The sequence below is a fragment of the Leucopleurus acutus genome, assembly GCF_964270905.1.
Source record: "Leucopleurus acutus genome assembly, chromosome: 8".
NCBI classification, from domain to species: Eukaryota; Metazoa; Chordata; class Mammalia; order Artiodactyla; family Delphinidae; genus Leucopleurus; species Leucopleurus acutus.
The window spans coordinates 31,186,479-31,207,225 of NC_139151.1; the positions used below are offsets into that span (position 1 = coordinate 31,186,479).

The following is a 20,747-nucleotide window of genomic DNA, read 5'->3' on the forward strand; positions in this document are numbered from 1 at the left end:
TTTTGGTCATAGAACTGGTTGTTAAACTGTAGCAGCACACCAGTGATTCCCTGTGATCAAATGGGGGCTCAAACCCAAAGAGAGATCAGATGATTCCTCTAGGCCACTTGTCAGTTGCTATGAGCCTAAGAGTCCATTAAGGTGGTGCTGAACACAATTATTAGCCTCTGCTCCAGCATAAGAATTCCACAAAAATCAAAGCATTTGGGGAAGAAACACCCTGTAAAGAATTAAACACCCAAAAGATTATGAGATGATTAAGGGCAAGACAGAAATATTTCATATAAACTCATGAAGTTTTTTCTGTCATTTCTTAAAATAAACTGTATCATAGAATTTTAGTCAGTGATTATGCACAGCAAAGACAAGGGGAGGGGTCAAGCTAATTTGGGACTTAAAGAAGTATAATATTCTTGTGATAATATTTTGGGCAGTCCCAAAAGCACCTTCCACACTGCCCATCCAGTTGCTCCCAAACAACTCTCCTTCTCCCCCACCCCACCCAAAAAGAAACTAGAGACTATCTTAGTACTCTGTCTGTATAGCTACTGGATCTCAGAATAACTCCTTTTAACATAGCCCAAAGGACTGCAAAAGACAAAATATAGCATAGTGCTTGTGTGCATAGGCTTTGGAGTCGTAAAGAACTGGGCTCAAGTCCTGACTAGTCATAAAACGTAGAGTGTTACTATAATCTGTGAAGGTTACTGTGAGCGTTAGAGTGCGTACCACATTTAAAAGTGCCTAGAACAAGGTCCAGCACGTAGTGTGTATTCACAGAACATTAGCTGTCATCACTGCTGCTGTGTCGGTCTCCAGACCCTGGGTCAGGACCTCTGTCCATGTGCTCTTCCTTTCTGCTGTCGTCCCTTCTCCATCTCTGTCTTCTCCAGCCCAACACACAGGCAGCTGTGTGGGAATGGATAGCTTGTCTATAATGTGAGCGAATTTCGAGATACCAACTACACAGAGCCATGATAAATCACAGTTTCATATTATGCAGTGGGCGTGGCATATTCTGAAAACACTAAATGGTCTCTTCAAGGGGTCTTCTGGTTTCCCCCCAGACACTCTACCTCCCTCCCCCAGTCCCTGGAGTTAGAGATCTCCTTGATCCTTCTCTCTCCATTACTGAGGTTTAGCTATTTCCCATTACTGAGGTTTAGTTATTTCCCATCCTCTCTGTGGGACATGGTCCCTTCCTTTTGGACCCCCAGGATAACCACTGTTGGTTTCTGGCTGAGAATGCACCACCTGCATCAGAATAACCTAGAATACTTGTTAAATGCAGGTTTCTGGATCATACATGTGTGTTTAACAAGTTTCCTAAGTAGTTATCACAAGTCCTAAACTTTGAGAACTACTGAGTAGGCCCTAAAAAACACTAGCTTTTATTCATTAGTTCATCCACTTAGCAAGTGTTTGCTAAGTGCCTACTATGTGCAAGGGCCTGGACTAGGAGCTGCAGAAAGAGAAAGTTGGCTAGGTGTCTGCTCTCAAGATTGACTCTCACAGAATTCACTTCTAACTCTGCACCCATGATTCCATCTGAACCCAAGGTTCTGGATGGCAGTTCCTTTCTCCCGCCCTTCTTTTACATACTGCCAAGAGCCCCCAGCCCCTGGCCTCCAGCATGGCATGTCCTAGAAAAACACCAACTGTCTCTGCCCACTGTTTGTCCAAAATGCTCTGTACTTTTCTGCCTTCTGATGTCATTGCCAGGCCAGGATTTGATGAAAGACTCAAGCCTTTTTCAGTTCAAGTGAGCATCATTGTGAGGAGCTAGCACTTCCCCTTTAAGATACATATTATTTTAAGAAAAAACATTCCCCCATGGCCCTGGGGAAATCCTGATGGTCTCTGAACAAGAATTTGAAAACCCTCAAAACTCTGTGTTTTTATTTTTTACAATTGAAAATTTTCAGTACCTTTTGGGGAAAGAGCTCCCTTCTCAGTTAAAACCACTTTAGGGAAAATGGACTTCCGGCTACTCTTAAAGTTACACAAGGTATTATTCTTTAAAGTTAGTGATATATAATAACAATGAAAGCCAAACTGTTTCAGCACCAGATTATCTCAACTCTTTCATTTCTCCCCTTCATTTTTCTTACTGTTTAACATGTTTCAGTAATTTAACAAATATGAAAGCAAAATAAGAATTATTATTTTGGAGAAAAAAATCTAAGTTGTAGATTTATGTTCAATATTTTTATTTTTAATACAACCTTGATGTAATTCTTGCTTTCTTCACTTAGGAGCACTTACTGAAAGCAAAACATGTTCCTTCTGTTTTCACAGAATATCCAAATACACACCTTCCATGACTTCTGCAGAAGTGGACAAAGCAGTGGAGATGGCCCTGCAGGCCTGGAGTAGCGCCGTCCCTCTGAGCTTTGTCAGAATAAACTCAGGAGAAGCAGATATTATGATATCTTTTGAAACTGGAGGTACTGTTGTGCTTCTTAGATTTTGTCTACTAATCAGAGGAGAAATGTTTCAACACTTTTCCTTCTACAGTATTTAATCCATGTGATCAGCACAATCCTCCTTCACACAGTTGTGAAGGGCAGAGGACAAGGTCATGGCAAAGTCACAATCTTCGTCTGGCCAGAATATAAAACCAGAGGAGTTCTCAGCATTTCTTGTCATCATTAGACTGAGCTGTAGAATGGACTCAGCATAATCAGCTTTCATAGTGGTATTGCCCCATCAGGGACAAATGCTGTCAGATTTAACTTTCCCATTGGCTAGAAGGTCATCTGACCTCATTCTATTCCCATGTTGATACCCATCGCCATATACCCCTTCCCATATTAGCCAAGGATGTCCCACCTTGGATCCTCACTGAGGATTAATTTCACAGGAGCCCTGACAGCTTTCCCGTGCAGCAATGTTTATGAGAGTGACTGGCATTGCTGTCTTGTCCACACTTGCATACCATCTTTTGGAGATGCCAGGCCTGCCTCCAACCTGCCCACTTCTCCATCCCCCAACTCCCCGCAGCGAGGAGTGGAGCCCTTTTCAGAGAAGCATGTCTAGTAGTAGATGATGGAAAGGCCATGTAATTCCTTTCCCCTCTCAGTTTCCTCAGAGTCAAGGTGAGTATCACTGCCTCTTCCCCTTCACAGATAACATTTCTAAGTGTCCTATTTCAAGTCCTTATCTTAATTTTAATCTGATGTCACTGGGGAAATACATGCTTAGAAGCTGGGAGAGAGAAGATCAAGTAAGTCCTGAGTGTGACCCCTTGAGAGGTGGCCCTGGGTGTGGCCTGGTCCATGGCAGATCCTGTTCTCCCAGAGGACCAAGGCCACCCCCCCCCCCAGTGAACTAGCAGGGCAGTGGGCTCAGGGCAGCTCTGGAGGTGATGGAGTTAACATCTGGCTGTCTCTTGATCTTCCAAGCTTGTGCTCTGTTCCCTAAAACAGAGTTAACTAGGGACTGTGCTGCCATTTAACCAGGCCTTCAGGGCATGTAATCTGATTAAACAACATTGCACTGAAACCTGGGAAATGGCACACCAGAATTTGTTTTGTTGGTTTTTAATAAAACAAGGTATCCTCACGAAAATCCTGAAAAACTGTGAAATGTAGTTTCTATAATATCTCTCGTTTTATTCTTCCTCCTTTTCTATTATATTTGTAATGAACTTTTAATTAAATGTAGATAATAATACAAAAGCATATTAAGCTTTGAAAGTTGTAATTTTATAAACACCTTTATTGCTTTCATGAGTTTTATGCATGAAAGTATATCAAAATTACAGAGAATTTTTCTTTTTCTTTTTTTGATGCTTCCTTAAATTATATTGTGCTCTAGAAACAGAAAGCACACACTTGTTCAATTTACTATAATTGTCTTAGTCAAATCATATTTTTGTTTGGTTTTTTTGTTTTTCTTATTAATTTTATTTTTTATTGAAGTATAGTTGATTTACAATGTTGTGTTAGTTTTAGGTGTACAACAAAATGATTAAGTAATATATATATGTGTGTGTGTATATATATATATATATATACATTCTTTTTCAGATTCTTTTCCCTTATACGTTATTACAAAATATTGAGTATAGTTCCCTGTGCTATACAGTAGGTCCTTGTTGGTTATATTTTATATATAGTAGTGTGTATATTTAATCCCAAACTCCTAATTTATCCCTCCCCACCTAACCCCGAATCATACATTGAAAGCACTCTGCCAACGTGTTCACATTCCAGTCAGTGGACGAGGTTGCGATTGAACGACCATCCGCTCTTTCTCCTTTTGTAATCTGTGGCATGGTCATAGTCTACAGTATGCCTTGTGCCAATTAATAGACATTGCAACAAATACAATATCAAAAGAACATTTTTTATTTTTAATGCTTACTATCTTTAAAATACAAAATAACCCTTTTATTTTTTTAATGCATAGGTTACTCATTGACATGTGAGCTTCTTCTTATAAAAAAATGAATATTGAAAAGTAAACCTATTTGTATGAGAAGTGTCAATGCTATTGAAAAAGTTTTCTGTTCGCTGTGATATTAGGTACCCTTCAAAAATTGCTAGAAAGACTAAATCCTGTTGGTGTTACTCCCCACTTGTTTAGATCACGGGGATTCCTATCCATTCGATGGGCCTCGGGGGACTCTAGCCCATGCATTTGCACCTGGAGAAGGCCTGGGAGGAGATACACATTTCGACAATGCTGAGAAGTGGACTATGGGAATGAATGGTATATATGCACAATTCACCATAACCTGGAAAATATTATACCTTCTTCTGGGCCTCCATCATGAAACCTTGAGGTTCAACGTCCCAAGCCACCCTTTAACTAGGGGGGCTGGCTAGGAAAAACAAGTAAGCCAAAAATCCAAAAGGGAACACCGTAAGGGAAAAAGATCCACCCTCAAATGTGCTGTAGACTTTTCTGATCTCTGGTTCATAGTGTATAATCTCAAGAAGCAGCAATCCCCTACTCAACACACAGCTCAATTTTTCTTCAACTACATAATATTTTTTGATTCTTACTTGTACTTGGAAATAGGCTATATTCAGAAATGACCTGAGGGGAGTCAGTACTTTCCTGAGAAGTACGATGGGGATGGGTATAAAAGTTCTAGAACATCATGCATGTCATGTGGAAATCTTCAGTGTGAAACTTGTGTGGATAAAAGGGAGTAGGCAGGGAACTAGTAAGGCATCTGTGGCCTAAATCTAGGTATTATTGCCACTGTTAGATCTAAGGCCCTTCTTTATCAATCTACTGAGCACCATTGACAATGAACAAAATGAAGTGATTTACATTTCCATCTTCTCCCACCCCCAAGCCCTTCCTAGCCAAGGTTGGGAGAACTGGACTAAAGTCAGCAAAGTTAAGTGCCAGGACAACCTACCAACCTTTGAATAACCCAGTTATGAAAAGAAAATGAATAAACTGTGATTTGGGCGTAAATTCTCCTGTGAAGACAGGAAATGTTGAAAATAAAACCTTGTGCTGATGCTGTCTTTTTCTCTCTCATATTGTCTAGGTTTCAATTTATTCACCGTTGCTGCTCATGAATTTGGCCACGCACTGGGCCTGGCCCATTCCACAGACCCATCAGCACTGATGTACCCAACTTATAAGTATCAGCATCCCTATGGATTCCACCTTCCCAAGGATGATGTGAAAGGGATCCAGGCACTGTACGGTACAATCACTACGCTTTTTTTGACCACAAACCCTGAAAGTGACAGGCATTTGGTCTCCAACTTAAAGAAAGTATACTTTGCCAGAAGTTACCTACATAAGTGAAGATTAAGCTAGAAACTACAGCCCCAGCTATGCCCTCTTATGAAGAGCTTATTTACCAGATATGAGTATTGCTTTCTTTTGTAAGATGTACAATTAAATTTTACATCTTTCCTCCGGAGCATATTGGTCCCTTGATGGCCATAGAAAATACAATCATTTGTGTGTATTTTGAGTGTCGATCAGGAGTCAGACATTGGGAGAGGATGGATATTTTTTATAGTTCATATATATCACGCTTATCCATTTGCAGATAAGTGACCTTATCTTCCTAAAAATAGCAATGATGATGGTAATAACTGTACCATTCAGTCATATAGGCAATCTTCAGTTTGTAAATCATGCTCATATGAATCATCTCCCTACCATCCTCAGGACCAGCCTGTGGGGTGTGAAATGTTTTCCTTATTCGATAGTTGAGAAAGCTGAGGCTCAAAGACAGTAACTATCCCAAAATATTCAAAAGGATCTCAAGCGTTACCATTCTTTCAAAGGTAATAAAGGATTATTAGGAGCACTATATCCAATTTTGCTTAACAGAAAGAAAAATCTGTTAATCCATGAGATGAAATCTTGAAACATCATTAGACCTTGACATTTTTTTGTGTTTGATGGATAAAAGCTGAAGAATCTAGGAAACTGACTTTTCCTTAAGCCTCAGAGCCTGGTTATTCAGGCTTTAGTTATAGGAGTCCCTCCTTTTCCTCTCAGCCTAGAAAAGGGTCTGTAGAGCCCAGCTCGCCCATGTTTCCTGCATGCCAGCCAGCCCATCTGCTGCTTAGAAATGAGCACACAGATTTGGGCAGTCAGAAATGGGCACACAGAAATGGGCAGTCAGATTTTACCTGAGGCATAAAAGACAAATTTCATCCCCAAAAGTGTTCGGCCAGCTGTATCCCTTCAGAGAGGGGTATATGGCAGTCCTGCTCCGGCCTTGATTGACAGGAAGAAAAAATACCATGAATCTCTCCATATAACACATTTAGCCCTAGGACTCCAATGTGAAACACTTCCTGTGGCCACCAAGAAGAACCCACTCCAAATCCATGCCTGCCCTTTATGGGTCCTTGTGCACTAGAGAGTCACCACCATCTGATGGCCACTCTTACTCGGCCAGGAGCTGCAGCATATATTTTGACATGGCCATTTTTACACAGGTGAACAAAATGCAGAAACATGGTTTTATATTGCCAAGAAGCACACACATCAGCCACCCCTGACCACCTGAGCACCCTGATCTTTGGTAGAGTGCCTGGCAGCACACTTCTGATCTGACCAATTTCCAGTTTCTGATCTTTTCCCAAAGCTACACCCCAGCTCAGATCTTCGCCCCATTGCTGACCCTTCTCCACCCTGATCTCACCCATCTCTCACTCTTAGTGGACCCTTCCCTGTGCCTCACTCCTTCCCTGATCCTCAGCTCTGGTCACAACAAGACTCCATCAAGCATAGAGATCTGCAAGGGGCAGTGGCTCAGGCAACCCCAGCTCACTCTTCTGTAGCTGGCAGACAGTCCTCAGGAACAGAATGGGGGATGAAAACTCACCAGCACCTCTCCCAAAGGGTGGGTCCTACATTCCAAGAGGGTCCACCAGAAGATAACTTTAAATGGCAAACACTTCCAAGGTACTTCAGTGCCCCAAGAATTTGCTCAGTCTCTTCTGGGTGCCTAAGAAAAGGCTTGTGCACAGGGAAGGACACCCAGAAGTTGTTTGAAAACAATAAGAAAACACACAAGAAAGTTATAATCTTATTGAGAACAAGAGTACTTAATTATCAAAAAGAAAAAAAATCAGAGGCAATTTTCAAAATAGATTCCTAATTTGAAACACCCATAGCTATCAAAGAAATTATGCATAGTAATGAAATGAATAGTTACCATTTTTGGAACTTTTATTATATGCCCAGCACTCCACTAAGTGCTTTTTAGGCATTATTTAATTATCACAAAAACCTTCTGAGGTAGGTACCATTATTGCCCCATTTTACTATGAGGAAACGGAGGCTTAGAGAGGTTCACCTGTATCACACAAGTCAGCAACTAATGAAGCCGGGATTCAAACCCAGGTCTGCCTGTCATCGACAGCCATGCTCTTTATTACCTTGTCATATACAGTGAAAGCAGGTCCCTGGAGCAGAAGTGCACAGTCTCTACATTCCTGGTACCATTTTGACCAAGTTGCTTTGAATCCTAGGACCTCGGAAGACATTCCCAGGGAAGCCCGCTGTGCCCCACAGCCCCCCTCATAATCCTTCTATCCCCGACCTCTGTGACTCCAGCTCAGCCTTTGATGCTGTGACAATGCTGGGAAAGGAGCTCCTGTTCTTCAGGGACCGGTAAGCATTAAGACATGCCACCAACTCTTATCAGAACTCAGCTCCGTATCCAGACACACGTCACTCTAGAGGACCTTGTTGCTGCCATGGGTGGCAATCATGCAGAAGTGCTGTCCTGTGTGGCATCTGGATGGGAGGCAGGAGTCTTTGGGGAGATATGGAACTGCCAAAACCCAAAGAGCACCTACTGTGCTCTTGCCACTGTACTGTTTTTGGTGTGAGTACAGTGTTTCTTCTAACCTTTTTCACTGTGAAGCAGAGTTAGAATCCCAAATTTAGATGAAGACAGAAGCTCAGGAGAACATGTAACTTCACAAAGTAACACAGTTGTATTAAGTGGCTGAGTTATGACACCAGCCCAGATTTATCTGATGTCTGTTTTGCTCACCACTGTATCCCTAGCGAGAGCACATAGTATATTCTCAATAAATATTTGTTAATGGGGGTTGGATAGATGGAAAGATGGACAGAGAGGTTGTTGCAAGAATGGATGGATTCATGGATGGATGGATGGATAGTCAGGTGGATAGATAGATGGGTGGATGGTTCTAAAGTTAGTATTCTTCCTAAACGCTTCTTTCTCAAGGCCTCCTGACTTTTCAACTATCAGCTGTCAGAAAGCACAGAGAAGGAAGGAATATTGGTGGGTGTTTAGTTACAGCTTTAGTTACTCAAGAATACCCTGAGGTTTGAGTTTCTATTACTGTTGTTTTAGGAATGTTTCTTTTGGGCTTACTAATAGAAGTTTCAGTAGTTCTGTGAGTTGTAAAGAATGATGAGATAGCATTGGTACTTAACTTTAATAGCATAGGAGATTGAGTAATTTACGACACTAGAGATGCTGGGTTTTTAGTGAAGATACTATAGGAGCTATAGGAGTAGCTATAGTATCAGATACAGCTATGATTAGTGGTGGTACGTGGTTGATCTTTATTTTTTAGTATTTTTATTTTTATGGAGATTATTCATCAAAAGTAAAATAAGTATGGGGCTTCCCTGGTGGCGCAGTGGTTGAGAATCTGCCTGCCAATGCAGGGGACACGGGTTCGAGCCCTGGTCTGGGAAGATCCCACATGCCACGGAGCAACTGGTCCCGTGAGCCACAATTACTGAGTCTGCGTGTCTGGAGCCTGTACTCCACAACAAGAGAGACCGCGATACTGAGAGGCCCATGCACTGCAATGAAGAGTGGCCGCCACTTGCCACAACTAGAGAAAGCCCTCGCACAGAAACGAAGACCCAACACGCCATAAATAAATAAATAAATTTTTTTTAAAAAAGTAAAATAAGTAAGTTTAACATTAGTGTAATAAGGAAAAAGAGGAAAATGAAACATTTTTGGTTTGAAATTGATGCAGAAATTTTTTTTTAATATTTATTTATTTGGTTGTGCCGGGTCTCAGTTATGGCAGGTGGGCTCCTTAGTTGAAGCTTGCCAGCTCCTTAGTTGTGGCATGCAAGCTCTTAGCTGCGGCCTGCATACAGGATCTAATTCCCTGACCAGGAATCGAATCCAGACCCCTGCATTGGGAGCACGGAGTCTTAACCACTGCACCACCAGGGAAGTCCCAATGTGGAAGTTTTTATCTGAAGATAAGAAGTAGTTTCTGGAATAAAGTTTTCTAGCAAAATTAAATGTAATATTAATGATGCTAGCTTTTTGGCTTGCTGAAATGTTGATGAATGGTGACAGACAGTGAGTAATAATCGGAAAAACCCTGAAGAGGTTGGAAAATTTATACAGGTGCAAAGGGGAACTAAATTTTAAGTTTTGTGTTACAAAGTTAAGTTCAAGTGCTAGAATAAAACCTGAAACAGCTACAGGGAGAGCTGCTCATTTTAGGTCGTAGGGCATAGTTGTTGGGGTAATCTTGTTGGAAGTAAAAAATCTAGTGAAAATGCTTCTGATTGAAAGGTGTTTAATAGAATCGATTAGGAGAGGATTATTTTCGTTCATTAGAATTAGTGTTGAAAAATGAGGTTGTGCTAGACAGGTGAAGAAAATAATTTGAACACTATAGGCAGCTGCTAGGGAAGTAGCAACAAGAGTAAATAACAGGGCTCAGGCATTGGTATACAGTGTGTTAGCAGTTTGATAATTAAGGCTTTGGAGTAAAAGCCTGTAAGGGAAGGCCTACCTGTGAGCTCTAGGCTTCTGATAATAAGTGAGGTTGAAGTAAAGGGTAAAGCTCTAAATAAGCTGCCTATTTTTCAGGTGTCTCGTTCATTACGTTACAAATAATAGACCCAGAGCATATAAATAACATGGAATTTAAAAATATACGTGTGCAGATGTGAAGGATGCTAAGTATGGTTGGGTAATACCAATGGTAACTATTAGGCCTAACTGGCTTGAAGTAGAGAAGACAACAGTCTGCTTGATGTCATTTTGCTGTGAATAGTTAGTGTGGTGATAGCACCTAGACAGAGTGTCAGTGTTTTGAATAGTTTTATTATTTTCTATCAATGGTAAAGCAAATTAGTAAAAAGACACCTGTTTCAACTCTTGTGTTTGAATGATGCTGAGGCTGTCGCTGGGCTGCCTGTGGCTGAGGGAAGTCGTGGGCGAGGCCAAGCTGGAAGCCCCCTTAGTAGAAGCAGATAATGACCAAGGTTAAACATGAAGATGTGTTGGAAATCTCATGAGTTTAAATTAAATTGTTCCTTGTTTCCTCGTTCTGTGGCTTCTCAGGGAGCATAATTACTTCTCTCCTTGGACAGCAAGAGAAACATCCCAACTCTCACCTCCACTCCTCCCCTTACTGGGGACTGAATTCAAGCACATCAGAATAGGCAGAGGTGGCTCAGGCCTATGCATGTGTGACATTATTTTTTCTTCTTTTTTCTTCATTGGAAAAGTGGTCGTTGAGCTCATACAGAGTGTTAAAAACTGTTGTAGTGACTGGAGCTATAAAGATGGATCAATAGTCCCCTTGCTTTTGTACACTTCAGGGTTAGATGAGGGAGAGGGACATTCAAAAAGCACTGCCATCTGTGTGCTCATGTGCACATTTAGACAAAGAGAAAATGTCCTGGTGTCTCTTTTTATAAGAGCACTAATCCCATCAGCCCCACCCTCATGACCTCATCAAACCCTAATTACCTCCCACTGGTCCCATCCAAATACCATCACACCATCACATTGGGGGTTGGGATGAATTACGGGAAGACACAAACATTCAGCTCATAACACAGAGTAATCACATTGTTAAATATGTTATTGGATGTCCATCCAGACTTTTTCTCTGAGTAGAGATTTATTGTAAATATGGGAGGGAGACAGAGATGTCCACAAAAGTGGGATTTTGTAATGTGCTGGATGTGCTGATTTGTACATTTTTTCACTCAATTATCTCTCATGTTTCCAAGTCAATGAATTTTAATTTTCATCTTTATTTTATGTATGTATATATTATCCTAATATACAGATCTGTCCTAACTTATTTAACCAATCCCAAATTAATGAACATCTGGATTGTTTCTGATTTTTAAAAATTAGGAACAGCTTCAATAATGAATGGGCATCGGATTTTCAAAGGCAAATGAGAGGAAAGCCCAGGAACTCAGGCTTTAGACTTAGGCTAAGTTGGTTTAAATCTGGCCATGCTTCTTTCTGATCAGGTGACACTGGGCAACTAATGTGCCAGACACGCAGTAAGCACTCAGTAAAAGGCAGTTACTATATTTAGGAGTGGAAATCAAAAAACATGTACAACAGATTAGGGATTAGAAACAACCTGAGGTATTTTTAATTATTATCTTTTTAATTAAGACTTATTGATTATTTACTTTATTTTTATTGTTTATAACCAAAAAGTAAACCAAAGGGGAATCAGTAAACGTTGACCCAGGAGTGATAGGCAAGGCACAGAGCAGGAATCCTGGACACCGTGCAAGATGACATCAGCTTCATCTGAGGGATAAACTTGTCAGACTCTGCTGCCCATACAAGTGCATGTAGCACTTGTGCCCCAGTGCAGCACACAGCTTACTCTTTTGGTAATATCAATGTTTGTGATAGAGGCAAAAGAGACAGTGCAGTCAAAGGTATTATGCCCTTTCATGCAATTATAATTGTTTTCTTAAAAAAGCAAAAGAAAATTTTTTTAACCTTCTGTTTATCAAACTGTGAGCATTCAAAAATTGCCATGACTAAGTGAAGATAATACATCCTTTGACTAAATCTTGACTGTAAATACTGAGGGTGGTAACAGAATAGAAAGGGAGGCATAGATATAAGGGACATTTAGAAAGGAGTGGTTAGGGAAGGGATTAAAGAAAGCGAACTTGTATCTGCTCAACCATCACCTTGTCATCTTCTCCCATTTCTGATCTGATGAGCTATTGCGGTAGGGCAGGTAATACCAAAGGTCTAGGAGGAGCTAGAAGGAGCCAGCAGTGGTACCCTTTCAACACTGGAATTGCCACTGACCCAACTTGGGACTTTGAACCTCTATTTTTCCTCTTTAAAATGAGGTGTTGTCTGATATTCATAGCGACTTCAGTGTGTCCAGTACTTACTATGCTAAGCTCTTTGTTATCAACTCCTTACAACACCCCTGTAAGGTATGGATTATTATTCCTTTTTTATTAGACATAGAAAAGATAACTGGTTCAAGCTCACACCCACACCCACACTGTCCTCTGCTAGAGCCCATGCTCCTAACCTCCCTGCCTAACCACCTCCTAAGGTGCTGTCCAGAGCTAGAATCCCATGGCTCTGATCTCCTACCAGCTGTCACCAAAAGTCCCCAAGTGCTTGCTAAGCCTGGACAAAGAACAAAGAATTCTTTCAAGCCACAGCCATCATGGCAACCTGGGGGCCATGATGAAAGAGTTCCCAGTCTGTTCTCTCCCACCTGCCAGCCTGGAATTCCCCATCACCAACAATAACCTGTTGATGAGACATTTCAGGCTGTGGATGTAATAACCACACAGTTTGTTTCCAAAGCAAGATGGAATGCAGTGTCTTTTAAAGTCACCGTGAGATTGTTGCAGTCTATAAATGTACATTGGTACATTCAAATGTTCTGTTTGAAGAGAAATAAACTTCAGCTATAATAAGTTGAAAGTCATAAGTATATATTACTTTCATATGTATATAAATATATGTATATATTTAATTCATATAGATTTCTCTTTATAATAGATGACAAAATATTAAAGTTATCCCAGATTTCCTCGAGGTGACTGGAACTCCAGTCATACCCAAATGATATTTGCATCTCTCTGATTATTCTCGGTTTTACATGATATAATTTAACGATAAAATCAAGAATATCACAATCAGCTATAGACCTTAGAAGAATAATAGCATTTTACATATGGAATAAGCATAAAGGTTGATATGTCCTAATCCTTCATTTTGGAGATAAGAAAGCTAGGCCCAGGTCTCTCAGCCCAGCAGACCCTCCACTGCAACCCGGGTCTGCTGACTCATGATGCTGAGTCTATCTTATCACTCACATAGATAACCTCTGACTGTGCAATGGAACTACGAAGAGAACGCTGAATTTTGACTTGAATGAATGAATGCTCTTTGACTGGAATGCATTTGGAGTGAGTAGGAAAAGCACTTTGGGGCGGCTCCTGTTCTCCTGGGCCCTTGGCCTGTGGGTTGGGTAAAGAGCCACAATCTTTACCCAACCTTCAGGGTAAAGAAGGAGGAGGTTCTAGACTATCCAGGTTTCCCAAAAATGTTTGCTAGGCTTCTCCACATTCTGTTTTATTCTCAAAATAAGATTCTTTATTTAAAAACATCTGTCAATCACTAATTGTCACATTTGAAAGACGTTATGTATACTAGATTCGAATGGAAAGAAACATATGGTTAAGAGTCATGCAAGTAGGGATTGAAGAGAAGGGCGAATGTAAGAGGCATCCTGAAGGAGTCACCAGCAGGACTTGGACACTGATTTGGTGAGAACAATGGAAAAGGAAGCAGCATGGCCCACATAGATAGGAAAATCCAAAAGACTTATGGGACAAATGAAGAAAAACTCAATTTTAGATGTGTCGAATTTAAGGTGATGACAATTCTAGTGGGGTTTTATAGAAATAAGCCAGTGCTCGGGGAGAGATCACAGTCGGAGGCTTCATAGGTTATAGAATCTCCCACATGGAGGAGGCACTGAAAGATTTGAAAACAAACTCTAATAATTATAATAACAATAGCTGACATTTTATGATCATTTACAATGTGCTGTGTGTTCTGCTAAGCATTTAATAGACATCTGCTCATTTAATCCACACTGTTCTTTTTCCAAGCTAGAATTTTTAACCTAGGTCTACTTGACTTCAGAGGCAGAATCCCTATAATGGAGCCCCAGATAAACCAGGGAAAAGAGAATTATCTTTTCTATAAGTGATCAATAGTGGACAATGCTGCTGAGGTCACCAGACTGAGGACTGAAGAACAAGACTGACTGGCCAGGATGATGAAGAGATGTAGTTTTAGTGGCATAGTAAGGAATGAACCCAGATCCCGAGGAGTGAAAAGGCAAATGGTGTGGAGCAAAGGGTAATGGTAGATGTAGGTCATTCATTTGAGAATCTTGTTAATAACAAAGAGTTAAGATAATAGCTGGAAGAGGCAGCAGGGTCAAATGAGGATTTTTTTCAAGATGAGAAATACCTGGGCACATTTGAAAACATGAAAAGGAGCCAATGAAGAAAAAGAAATGCAAAGCACTTTGGGAAGGAGGGACAATAAAATCAGTAACCTCTGCTATTAGATGGCACCATTGGAACCTAGCATTTCCCAGGGTTCCGTGGGCTTGAGGAAAGCTTGCACAGCTAAAGAGGAAGTCTTCCTCCTTCAGTCTCCCTGGGGATCTTTCTTTTCTGGCTATAAGGTTGCATCACTGAAAGTCAACACAGGCATTGTATTTACTTAGACTGATTCTCTGTTATGTACTACAAATTCAGACAAAGAGGCAGAAGGTGTACTAAGATTGCTGATTCACTGCCATTTCTTCTGAACACCCTCCTTCTGACTAAGGACGAGGTTCTTTACATCTTCACAGGTTACGGCTTATAAATATGGATCTCTGTAGGCTCCTCAGATAGGTATAAACACTTAATTTAAGGACACTGTGCACAGCTTTGGCTATTTTAACCACTGTCTACATGTGGGTTTTTAATTTTATAAGCTCTGTTTCTCGTGGGTTCAGTGAGATGGATGATTCATGTCTGATTTTTGGCCTCTGAAACATCCTCATATAAACAGCCCTGGTTAGTGAGCTCCCCTCAAATGAATGGCTTCTTGGCCAATGATGTGACTGTCTGTACTTCAAATTTTCCAGTGACAAAATTTTATATCAGCGAGACAAATTTAGAAGGAAACTTATCTCTACTGATAAACTCTAAGTTTTACATAATTAAAAAATTTGTAGAGTAAAAACATGTCTCTTTAAAGTATTTACAAATAATTGTAAGAGTAGTCCAGAGTTTATAAAATGCTTTAATATGCATTGTCTCAATTGATCCTTTGAAATATTAGCACAGGTTTATTATTATTATCATTCTTATTTGACAGAAAGAAACTGACTCCCAGAAAAATTAAGTAACCCATACAAGGTCACACATCCAATAATAAAACAAGGTCTCCAGCACCCCTTTCTTCTTTCACTGAACTACAGTGTCCAGTCTCAGGGGAGAGAAGCATCAGTTCAACTGAGAGCATCAAAATGATAAAAAGAAGAAAGACACCTATTCCCCTGAAACTAGGGAACAGAGTGACAGAGAAGAAGAGAGTCAAGGAGAGTAAGGGGTGAAGACAGTAGAAAATGAAAGCACCCATCAGCTCCTGATGGATTACCTTGACAGTCAGCAAAGAAGAGGTGAATGTCTCTCCTGAAAATGAAAGACTGAGGGGATCGGTTTAGGCAAATGGGGAGTGAAAACAGTGGGGTAAAACAAAAAAAGAAAAGTTCAACAAATATGAATCAAGTCCCAGATGTGCCAGGCACTTGCTAAGCCTGAGAATACATAGATGAATCATACATGACCTTGCTCCAAGGAGCTCACAGGACTGGCAAAGAGGTTCAAGAATGTTACCAGTGACTTCATCTCAAACTTGATGATTTAATTGCTGTTCTTTAGTAAAAGAGAATGAAAATTTCAGAAAATATGAAAACTGATCATTAGATGAGTTCCACACAACCCTCTGACACCCATTTATCTAGCCAACAGATATTTATTGAGCCCTGACTATCTGCCAGGCACAGCAGTGGCTCCTGGCTACACAAAGATAAACAGTGCAGTTAAATATTTATCAGCAGGTCTATAATATCAATAAACTCCATTGTTTTGCCCTCCTTATCAAAGAGCAGGTTACAGACTGTTGATATGATCTGTTTATTTTCATTACCAGTTCCAATACATCCTGCAGCTGTTTTTTTTATAATTGATGTATAGTTGATTTACAACGTGTGTTAGTTTCAGGTGTACAGCAAAGTGATTCAGTTATACACACATGTATATCTATTCTTTTTCAGATTCTTTTCTATTATAGGTTATTACAAAAATTTGAGTATAGCTCCCTGTGCTATACAGTAGGTCCATGTTGGTTATCTGTTTTATATATAGTAGTGTGTATATGTTAATCTAAAACTCTTAATTTATCCCTCCTCACTTTCCCCTTTGATAACCATAAGTTCGTTTTCTGTGTCTGTGGGTTTATTTCTATTTTGTATATAAGTTCATTTGTATCATTTTTTAGATTCCACATATAAATGATATCATATGATATTTGTCTTTATCCATCTGGCTTACTTCACTTAGTGTGATAATCTCTGGGTTCATCCATGTAGCTGCAAATGGCATTATTTCATTCTTTTTTATGGCTGGGTAATATTCCATTGTATATATATACAACATCTTCTTTATACTTTCATCTGTCCATGGACATTTACACTGCTTCAGTGTCTTGCCTATTGAAAATAGTGCTGCAATGAACACTGGGTGCATGTATCATTTCAAATCATGGATTTCTCCAGATATATACCCAGGATTGGGATTGCAGGATCACACGTAGCTCTATTTTTAGTATTTTAAGGAACCTCCATACTATTCTCCATAGTGGCTGTACCAGTTTATATTCCTACCAGCAGAGTAGGAGAGTTCATTTTCTCAAAACCTTCTCCAGCATTTATTATTTGTAGACTTGTTGATGATGGCCATTCTGACCAGTGTGAGGTGATACCACATTGTAGTTTTGATTTACATTTCTCTAATTATTAGCAAAGTTGAGCATCTTTTCATGTGTCTTTTGGCCATCTATATGTCTTCTTTGGAGAAATGTCAATTTAGATCTTCTGCCCATTTTTTGATTGGGTTGTTTTTTTAATATTGAAATACTTGTATATTTTGGAGGTTAATCTCTTGTCGGTCACATCAATTGCAAATATTTTCTCCCATTCTGTAGGTTGTCTTTTCATTTTGTTTATGGTTTTCTTTGCTGTGCAAAAGCTTTTAAGTTTAATTAGGTCCCATATGTTTATTTTTGTCTTTATTTCTGTTACTCTAGGAGATGTATCCAAAAAGATATTGCTGCAATTTATGCCTATGTTTTTCTCTAAGAGTTTTATAGTTTTATAGTCTTAGATTTAGGTCTTTAATCCATTTTGACTTTATTTTTGTGTGTGATGTTAGAGAATGTTCTAATTTCATTGTTTTACATGTAGCTGTCCAGTTTTCCCAGCATCACTTATTGAAGAGACTGTCTTTTCTCCATGGTATATTCTTGCCTCCTTTATCAAAGATAAGGTGACCATAGGTGCATGGGTTTATTTCTGGGCTTTCTATCCTGTTCCATTGATCTCTATTTCTGTTTTGGTAACAGTACCATTACTGTAGCTTTGTAGTATAGTCTGAAGTCAGGGAGTCTGATTCCTCCAGTTCTGTTTTTCTTTCTCAATATTGCTTTATCTATTTGGGTCTTTTGTGTTTCCATACAAATTTTAAAATTCTTTTGTTCTGGGCTTCCCTGGTGGCGCGGTGGTTGAGGGTCCGCCTGCCAGTGCAGGGGACGTGGGTTCGAGCCCTGGTCCAGGGGGATCCCACATGCCGCGGAGCAGCTAAGCCTGTGCACCACAACTGCTGAGGTCCACGCGCCTAGGGCCCATGCTGTGCGGCAGGAGAGGCCACCGCAGTGAGAAGCCCGCACACCGCAACAAAGACACAACACAGCCAAAAATAAATAGATAAATTTATTTTTAAAAAAATTATTTTGTTCTAGTTCTACAAAAAAAATGCCATGGTAATTTGATAGGGATTGCATTGAATCTGTAGATTGCCTTGGGTATTATAGTCATTTTGACAATATTGATTCTTCCAATCCAAGAACATGGTATATCTTTCTATCTGTTTGTATCATCTTTGATTTTTTTCATCAGTGTCTTACAGTTTTTGGAGTACAAGTCTTTGCCTCCTTAGGTAGGTTTATTCCTAGGTATTTTATTCTTTTTGATGTGATGGTAAATGGGAGTGTTTCCTTAATTGCTCTTCCTGAGGTTTTGTTGTTAGTGTATAGGAATGCAAGAGATTTCTGTGTGTTAATTTTGTATCCTGCAACTTTACCAAATTCATTGATGAGCTCTAATAGTTTTCTGGTAGTGTCTTTAGGATTTTCTATGTATAGTATCATATCATCTGCAAACAGTGACTGTTTTACTTCCTTTCCAATTTGGATTCCTTTTATTTCTTTTTCTTCTCTGCTTGCCATGGCTAGGACTTCCAAAACTATGTTAAATAAAAGTGGCAAGAGTGGGCATCCTTGTGTTGTTCCTGATCTTAGAGGAAATGCTTTCAGCTTTTCACTGTTGAGTATGATGTTATTAGCTGTGGGTTTGTCATATAAGGCCTTTATTATATTGAGGTTCCCTCTATGCCCACTTTCTGGAGCATTTTTATCATAAATCGATGTGGAATTTTATCAAAAGCTTTTTCTGTGTCTGTTGATCATATGATTTTTTTTTTTTTTTTGGGGTACGCGGGCCTCTCACTGCTGTGGCCTCTCCCGTTGCGGAGCACAGGCTCCGGACACGCAGGCTCAGGGGCCACGGCTCACAGGACCAGCCGCTCCACGGCACGTGGGATCTTCCCTGACCGGGGCACAAACCCGTGTCCCCTGCATCGGCAGGCGGACTCTCAACCACTGCGCCACCAGGGAAGCCCGATCATATGATTTTTATTCTTCAATTTGTTAATGTGGTATATCACACTGATTTGCAGATATCAAAAATTCCTTGCACCCCTGGGATAAATCCCACTTTATCATGGTGTATGATCCTTTGAATGTATTGTTGGATTCGGTTTGCTAGTATTTTGTTGAGGATTTTTGCATCTATGTTAATCAATGATATTGGTCTATAATTTTCTTTTCTGTGTGGTATCTTTTACTCATTTTGGTATCAGGGTGATTGTGGCCTCATAGAATGAGTTCAGCTGAATGGAGAACAGAGTATCTGTTCTATTTTTGAGTGTACAGGCGATTGTTTGTATGAAAATGGGTTTATCTAAGAAAGGTCTTGTTATGTCTTGCTGCCCTGAATCCCCTTTCAAAGCCTACTTCTTTTATTAACACTTTCCACAGGGTGTTCGTGGGGTTAATGACTTTCTGTACGTTTGTCCTGAGGGCCCAGGTGCAAGGGAGGCAGCTCCTGGTTTTACTCTACTCAGCCCGTCATCTGAAAATTCCAGAAGCGAACCAAGTGTGAGGCTGGAGATGCCGGGCTTCAGTTACGAGGGTCTTCAAAATATTAGCCTTAGGAGAAGTAGCCTTAAAATAAGAATGGATGTACACAGTTACTTCAGGTGTAAGTCTCAAAAACAACGTTCCTTAGTAATGGGGCTGGCCCAAGCTTTGGCTATCAAAAAGTAAAACACTCTTTAGTATGTAAATTAATTCTTAAAAGATGTGTGGACAGTATTGAATCGCCAACAACCTGTTATTTGAATGGCTGGAACATGGTTAAGTTCAAGTTGGCACAGGCGTAGATAGACGGTAACAGCGACCCGCTGTGAGTACCCACTGCTTCATTCCAGCCGCAAATGAGGACGCGTGGGGCCATCCCACCTCCGAGGTTTCCCTGTTGTGCTTTAACACAGTTGTAAGAGGTTCACGGCAATATAATAGTTAATGAACTTTCAGTTTAAATTGTGTACATTTTTAAATTGTAAGATTTTTACTGTATATTGATGCATAGTGTGATTCAATAAACTGCTTTTAATTTAAAAACTATTTAATATTCAAAATAAATATAGTTATATATTTATAGAAAAATTAAAAAAAGAAGTGTTCCTTCCTCTGCAATTATTTGGAGTAGTTTGAGGATAGGTGTTAACTCTTCTCTAAATGTTTGGTAGAATTCACCTGTGATCCTGGACTTCTATTTGTTGAGAGTTTTTAAATCACAGATTCAATTTCAGTACTTGTGATTGATCTGTTCATATTCTCTATTTCTTCCTGGTTCAGCCTTGGGAGATTGTACCTTTCTAAGAATTGTCCATTTCTTCTAGGTTGTCCTTTTTTTTTTTTCGGTACTCGGGCCTCTCACTGTTGTGGCCTCTCCCGTTGCAGAGCACAGGCTCTGGGCGTGCAGGCTCAGCTGCCATGGCTCACGGGCCCAGCC

General features: G+C 40.1%; 1 protein-coding gene across 1 annotated transcript in view; it reads left to right on the forward strand.

Moving 5' to 3' along the window:
* Positions 1 to 20,747, forward strand: part of MMP20 (matrix metallopeptidase 20) — a gene marked incomplete at both ends in the record, with an annotated part of 50,722 nt that overhangs the window by 8,012 nt on the left and 21,963 nt on the right. The window contains 4 exons of the mRNA XM_082843970.1: positions 2,299 to 2,447; positions 4,591 to 4,716; positions 5,513 to 5,674; positions 7,971 to 8,112. Coding sequence (XP_082700096.1) covers positions 2,299 to 2,447; positions 4,591 to 4,716; positions 5,513 to 5,674; positions 7,971 to 8,112 — 579 coding nt within the window. The remainder of the gene's footprint in view (positions 1 to 2,298; positions 2,448 to 4,590; positions 4,717 to 5,512; positions 5,675 to 7,970; positions 8,113 to 20,747) is intronic.